Source organism: Setaria viridis, chromosome 8, assembly GCF_005286985.2.
Source record: "Setaria viridis chromosome 8, Setaria_viridis_v4.0, whole genome shotgun sequence".
Lineage (NCBI taxonomy): Eukaryota > Viridiplantae > Streptophyta > Magnoliopsida > Poales > Poaceae > Setaria > Setaria viridis.
This window is the reverse complement of record NC_048270.2, coordinates 22042948-22050519: the sequence shown is the minus strand read 5'-3', so window position 1 is coordinate 22050519 and position 7572 is coordinate 22042948. Positions and strand designations below refer to the sequence as shown.

The 7572-nt window shown below is 48.7% G+C and overlaps 1 protein-coding gene across 1 annotated transcript; it reads right to left on the bottom strand.

Moving 5' to 3' along the window:
* Nucleotides 1–3269: 3269 nt before the first annotated feature.
* Nucleotides 3270–5011, bottom strand: LOC117833730 (senescence-specific cysteine protease SAG39). The gene is made up of 2 exons (XM_034713328.2): nt 4257–5011; nt 3270–4136 (listed from the first exon to the last, which is right to left on the bottom strand). Exons 1-2 carry the CDS (start codon nt 4732–4734, stop codon nt 3571–3573), a joined length of 1044 nt encoding a protein of 347 aa, XP_034569219.1. The 5' UTR covers nt 4735–5011; the 3' UTR covers nt 3270–3570.
* Between the last annotated feature and the right edge of the window lie 2561 nt (nt 5012–7572).

Sequence of the window (7572 nt, the reverse complement as noted above, 5' to 3'; positions counted from 1 at the left end):
GTGAAAAAAAATTGAGAAGGTTTTGCACATTTCATCATGTACGATTATTACAAACCGAAGTATCTCAGAAGAAGAATAGTAACTTTGAGAAGGATTCGATAAAATTTAGAGTCGAAGTGACGGTCAAGCTCGGTTTGACTACAAAACTTTTTGTATAGTCAGTAGAGAACATATCTTGTTTCGTGTGAAAATTTGATATTTTTTTGAAACTGGTAGATATTTTTTATTTTTTTTAAAAAAAAACTTTGCCGAGTGTCCTAGGGTGGACACTCGGCAATACCGAGTCTCCACCTAGGACACTCGGCGAATTTATTTTCGCCGTACCGGCCAGATCCGCCTCCTCTCACCGGCCCCCCCTCCTCACTGCACGCCGCGCCTCCCCTCCCTCCCGAACCCCCTCGCCTAGCGCGCCCCCTCCCCTCCCTCCCGAGCCCCTCCCTCACCATCACCGGCGGCACCCTGCCCCTCCCCTCCCTCTCCGACTGCCGTCCACCCCCTCCCCGGATCTGCCCCCCTCCCCTCCCTCCCGAGCCCCTCCCTCACCGGCCGCCGCCCCACCCCCCCTTCCCCTCCGCGCGGCCGGCCCCTCCTCCCTCTCCGGCCGCCGCCCCGGCCCCTCCTCTCCCTTTCTCCGGCCACCGCCCCACCCATCTTCTCCGGATCTGGCCGGATCCGGCCGCCGCACAGCCCCTCCTCCCCAGATCCGGTGGGCGCGGACTTCGTGGTGGTGGCGCTGGATCCCTCCCCTCCCTCTCCAGGTAACTCCCTCCGCTCTTCCCCTCTCTCGCGCGGCGGCCTCTCTCCGACGGCGTCTCCGGCCGCCGCCCCGCCCCTCTCCCCGGATCCGGGGGGGACTCCGCCCCTCTGCCTCGGATCCAGCTCCCCGACCCGCAAGTGGGGCGAGCTTGCTCGTGCGGCGGTCGACGTCGAGGCCAGGGTGTGGTGGAGGTGGTGGCCGGCGGGTGTGGTGGAGGTGGTGGCCGGCGGGTGTGGTGGTGGCGGCGGGCATGGCGGCGCGGAGGTAAGGCACGGCGGCCGGTGGGAGGCACGGGTGCAAGGCGTCGACGGCAGGAGGCAAGGCACGGCAGCATGGGAGGTGGTGCTGGCGGTGGTGGCGGCGGCGGAGCTGGCGGTGGTGGCGGCGGTGGAGCAGGATGTGGTGGTGGCGGATTTTGTTTTTTTTAAAAAAAAAAAATTGTTGCCGAGTGTTTTCTCGGCACTCGGCAAAGACTTTGCTCAGTGCCCGACACAAAACACTCGGCAACTCAGTGTTTGCCGACTGAAAATTTACCGTGTGCCGTTTGCCGAGTGTTACACTCGGCAAACGGTTCGCCGAGGGTTTTTTGCCCTTTGCCGAGTGCCCCTAGCACTCGGCAATTTCACTGTCTCCCGTAGTGATGGCTGGCGAAGGATGCGGCTGATGGACTCCGTGCTTGCGGGGAGACAAACCATCAAGAGAGATAGATAGATGAGCATACATATTAATTGTGCGATGTGTCACGTCCGTGTCAGTAGCTAGAAGCTATTATTGTTATGAATACATTCTACTGCGGCCATTAGTTAGCAATGTGAAACTCTCAATTTTTGCACTTCGAAATGTAGACACAATACTATTTTTAATCCTAATGTACAACATCTAGACTTGGTTAAATTTTATAAATATCTAAAAGCAAATAACCTTGCCAACTCATGATCGATGAATCATATGCTAACCTTGAACGCCCGTACGTGTGTAGTATGGACTGATTAGTGGCTTAGTGCCATGGTGTGCCCAATCTGCTGAATCACAAAAGATGCGGTCTGCGGTGGACAGGCGACAATGAAACGATCGACGCACCACCAAGCATCAAACGGTTGTAAACTGGCAGGACAAAGGTCGCGCAAGGGGCACGACGACGCACGGAGGCAGACCGATCTTTGGGTGGACGACCCGGTTTGCGTTTCTAATTAGTGGTAGAAGACTAGTGAGTCAGTAAGTCATTCAGTCAAGCGCCTGCTGGTCGTCCGACCGTGTATAGTTCTCGTTTAAGCCACATATAGCTTCTTGGCCCCAGGCGGCAGGGGCATGAAGCCGGTGTACACGGTCATGAACTCGCCGTGGGTGTCATCATCTCCTTAGTCGCCAGATGGTCCTTCATGCCGCCGTCGGCGTTGGACCAGTCAATGAAATCAGCGTTAACCTTGAATATCTTCAAACTTCGGGCGTCGGACCATCTCGGACTCGTCCTTGTAGCCTTGTCGGTGCAAGGTTGTGTACTCATGCAGATAGAAGCTAGGCCACGAGCCGCGTTGAACTTGTGGTCAACTTCCTTGGATTGTAGGGCACGTCTTGTTGCCAAATCGGCTGGTCGTTACTCGTTATATAGTGTACTTATACGTCGGTTAATGCTGATGCAGAGTTGGCACGTTAGGCTGAAATGTACTCCCTTCGTATCAGTTTATTTGACGTTTCGGACATCATCGACAAAATTAAGGAGCCAGTACATTTGCTTTTTTACCCTCTTGTAGTTCTCTACTCCTTTCGTACGTACGCTCGTGCCCACCGCTTGTTCTGGGAAGCAAATGGCGCCGCCGTGCTAATCCCGGCCGGCCACCGCGCGCCAGCAGCAAGCCCTTCAATACAGACAACACAATAGCACAACACAAGATACTTGAGCTGGAACCAGTTCACGGATGGGCTTTGACTATCAATTCCCAAGCGTGAGATCCCAGCGCCTGTTCCAGAATCGGAGGGCTGGAAGAACTATCAATCGGAGGAAGAACCAAGGATTCCAGATCTGCTTGTCTGCCATGTCCGTGCCTGCATGCGCTCGCCTGAGCCACCTCCTTTCCTCTTCCTCTGCTGCGGCGCGGCGGTAAATATTGGGCGGCGGGGAGGAAGGGCCTCGCGGGGGCAACAGCGGCGCGGGGGGCACACAGGGGTAAAAACAGAAGATGGTCTTTTCGTTGAGTACGGTTGTCAAATATTTTGATGCTTGCCAAGTTGCACTACGGGCGACAATTAAATCGATTCGGAGGGAGTATGTAACACCCAGAACCCCTAAGTTTACGTGTTGGTTGCACGAATTTGCTGGGCTTGCCAAACTAAACGACCACTGGACAGGCTATATATCTGCGCGCGAATAGTAAATTCAAGGTACTAGGCTACTAGCTGACCAAGCTAGATCGTCCCACACGGTCATGATACCACGGAGATGACGATGTGAGCCACACCATGACATGTCTAGCCCACCTATAGTCTTAGAAGCCAAATGTAACGAGAGCTATACTTGAACGTAAGAAAACATTCATATTTGCAGAACGAGACGACTAGGTAGGCGTCATCACGTCACTTTTTACAAGAGCTCTCATACTCTCTTGATTCGTTATTACACACTTACAAGGTTACATGTGTATAAAGAAACTATCAGTTCGAAAAAATGTCATAAATATTATACTTCAAGTGTTGTATAATGTTCTGCTTTATTTTTCCTTTGACATTTTAGAATAAACGTGTCCGCATGCTTTATTCCTTAATCTTTCTTATTGCATGCCTTCGAGCATGTATGCAGATTATGTGTGTTATTTTAGTCAATTGGCCACCGGGTAGGAAGCTTGCTTGGCAACCCCGCAGGCGCCAGTGCCCTTCTCGAGCCTCATGTATCCTCCTTCACCCCAGTTCTGTCCCCACTGGTTTTTGAGCAGCCAGTACTGGCTCCCATCCTCCGCCGTGCCATACCCAACCGCCGTCACCGCATGGTTCAAGTTGTTGCCGCAGCTTTCTCCGGTCATTATTCCACCACTGTAGAACTGGAAGTTGTGCGCGTCGACAGCCACAGATACAGGCTGGTTGGCAACGGCCGTGGCCAGTGCATCCTCGTCGTTGCTGGGTACGTCCTGGTAGCCGCTGATCATGACCGTGGGCTGGACGGACTGGCACATGCCCTGTTCGGCGGTGTAAGTATAGGCATCGTCAGTGGTAAGGCCACCGTTGTTGATGATATACTGGAAGGCGTTGTCCATTAAACCGCCGTTGCAGCCGTTGTTTCCGTTGGAGCAGTCAAGCACCTGCTGCTCCGACAGTGAGACCAGATTGCCGGTCGTGATCTGATGGATGCCCTCCACCGCTGCAACCGCAGAAAACGCCCAGCAACAACCTGCAAAGTTTAAAGTTTTTAGTCTCGTTCACAAATTTTGCTGCTATGATGTGTGGTCATTCAAGATGGATGAACCATTAATATGTTCTTAGTATGGATATGTAGGTATTGAGCAATTACCACATGTGCCCTGGTTCTTGACACCGGTGACAGCCCCTTTCTTCCTCCAGTCAACTGCCTGCTGGTCACCTGACAGTGTAAAATTGTCGTACTTGAAACCAGGCATCTTCTTGGTCCCGGTAGGCACTGGCTTGAAGCCAGTGTAAATGGCCAAGAATTCATCATTGGTCATGTCGGCGAACTTGTTTACCGCCAAGCGATACTTCTTGCCACCTGCGGCATTGGACCTGTCAACAAAAGCGGCATTCTCCTTGAATACCTGGAACCTGTCCGCCTTCTCTGCCTCGTCGTTGTAGGTGCGGCCATGCTCCGCCATCCACTTATGGTGCCTCGCCTTCATGGCCTCCTCGCTGTAGCCACCAGCCGACATGTCTCGGGCCTCAGCCTCGATGAAGATGTGGTCCATCATGGTGATCACAGCAAGAAGCATCAAGGCTAACGTGATGCGGGGATTGTTACCACCAATGTAGGACGCCATGGTAGTTACAGTTCCTAGTACCTGGCTATGTTCGGAATGCGGAATCGCGGATATGTGAGATGATGTAGTATGTGTTGTGTGAAGTATAGCTACTGTATTGTTGGTGTGCTGTTGAAGGGCAGGATGCCGAGGGTTTATATAGAGGGCTTGGAACTGAACTGAGCTGACCAATTCGTCTTATACGTCAGTTCAGGTCCGTGTCAGCCGTCAAAGGTCTTCAAATTGAAGCTGGTTTGGAAGTTGCATCTCCTTCCATTCCATGTAACGTGTACGTCGGTTTATGTTTGGCATCAGCTGTGAATAGTATGAGCTTTGGGGTAGCTGCCTTAGCTATCCGCATACATGCGTGTAATGTATATACTTTTATAATGCAGAAACTAAAATCTAGAAGGCCCATTCCTCGCTTATGGTTCGTTCCACATTGGAGTGCGCACTGCATTAATTACCAGCTGATCAAAATACCTTGGATCGTCCTACACGATAGCAAGTGGATTCTACTCTGGCCAAACTGCATCGACAATAGACGACTTGCAATTAATTTTGGAACTTTTTATTTCCTCGGTTTTCGATACTTCTGCAACTGATCGGTTAGACATTCGATTGCTGGCAACAATACAGCGGTCTTGGGTCCGTGGATATCGTTGTCTGATTTCGGCGGAAGGACGGCGGCGATAGCTCGCAACTAGCGTTGTTTTATTGTGTATACCGTTAGATACTGGATTGTTCAAAGAACAAAGATAATCTACATCCTTTTGAAATTCTCAAAACTTTGAAACATGTATGAATATATGCAAGCTAGCGTTGTAGGAGCAGGAATAGACTTGAATGATTGCAATTTTAAGTGAGAGATGATGTTGTACAGGAAAATGTGGTGGTCTCTAGCAAACTCTTGTTTTAGACCTCTTTTACGGTACACAATACTAGGCTATACTAGTGTTCGAAAGGACCATTAAAAAGACATCCGATGGTCAAAATTAATTGTATACTACTGAAAACTTCACATGTAGTATGGATAGTATACATGAGTAGTATGGATAGTATACATGAGTAGTATGGATAGTATAAGGGTATCATGGTAAAACAATACAAATGGTATCACTATAATATTTTTTTGACACCATCGTAAAGTCTACAAGATTATTTCATTTGGATTTTCACTTTTTACAATGTAATAATTACTAAATTATCCATAATAATAGACAGTTAGATCTTCCCTATACTACATTGTTTTATTGTGGATAAATATTAATATAGCAACTGTAATAGACTTTTTACGTCATTTGTTGTATATTAGGAAACAAGTATGGGTTGTTCTCCGAGGGAATTCTAAAAAAATTAAGAATTCTAAAAAAAATTAATCTAGGTTGGATTAAAGTAATTTAAATTTGTACACTTAATTTAAAATATATGTGAACCACAGAGCACACAGGGTAGTACCCAGCATTGCTGTCAAAATTTTGCATCAAAGGGATGTGTTTTGATTCATCAGTTTAGATATATATCATTCGCTTTATAAATTATGAAGATTTCAAAAGTAGTGTCATGACAGTAGAGGCCCGGGTTGATCCTATTGTCATTGAATTATTGCAATAAATATGCTCGTTGCAGATTCATATAATAATCGAATTGTTCTAAGGCTCCATTTTTGTGTCAATATTGAAGGGCTTGGTATTGAATTGGGTTCAAAGCGAAATGAGCCTAGGCATTAAAAAGGGTTAAATACCAAATCGATTGTTTGGATGTATATGACATTGCTAGAAGGAATTCAACTAGGTCAACTACCAATTCTATGTTTAGACGTGCATACTGTAAAATTGGGAATTCACCCATCTTCATCTCCTTCTCTACACCACTCCTTGCGCTGCCGCCCCCTCCTTGCACGCAAGGTCAACTTCATCAGTTGTCTGCTCTTCTCCCCTACAAAGGTGACGCTCAGGGCCGATGGGGATCCGAACAGAGGGTGCCGGACCAAAGGAAGGTGCTATCAAGGAGGGGCGCATGGCAAGAGGCCTGCAATGGAGTGGAGGAGGGGCATGGGAGGAGTGGAGCAGAGGCACTGGCCATGAGGAAGAAGAGAATGAAGGGGGCACCGACCGCTAGAAAGAAAATATGAGGCACAAACTACGAGGAAGAAAATATGAGGCACAAATCATGAGGAAGAAGAGAATGAAGGAGGCGCCAAGCACGAGAAAGAAGAGAAGGGAGCGCTGGCCATGGGAAACTAGATCGCTAAACTTGGTGCTAGGGACAAGATGCGGCTACTGGCATCTGAGTCAGATGCAGCATACCGACGCAGGTTGCGGAGGAGGCATTGTGGTTGAGGAAATAGCGGCAACACACAGATGGAGATTGGGGAGGGACGGAGCAGACATGAGCAATTCTGTCCAATGCTGAAAGGAATCAGTGCTCGTAGCCTAAAAGGGGAAGGGGGTGAATTAGGCAAATTTAAAATCCATAGCCTATGGATTCCACTACTTGCAATTAAATATAAATAGATCATACTATCTATATGTGCATAGATCCATCTAGTTAAACTTCCTACCAACAAAGAGTTAATCCTAACAAGATACTACTCTAGAAAGTAAAGGCACTCAAGTTGCAAGTAAGAAATGCAAAATGTAAAGGAGTTGGCTAGAAAGGATGCAAACTCGGCACGATGGTTTATTCCGTGGTATTAGTAGGCAAATGCCACCCCTAGTCCACATTGGAGCTCTACTAAGGATATGCTCCCAGTCACCAAGTCTCTCCCAGTCAAGGTATTGGATTCGCCACAAAGAGACTCGCCAAGTCGGATGAGAAGCTTACCACAAAGGCAAGGCTCACTACTCCCTCTCTTCC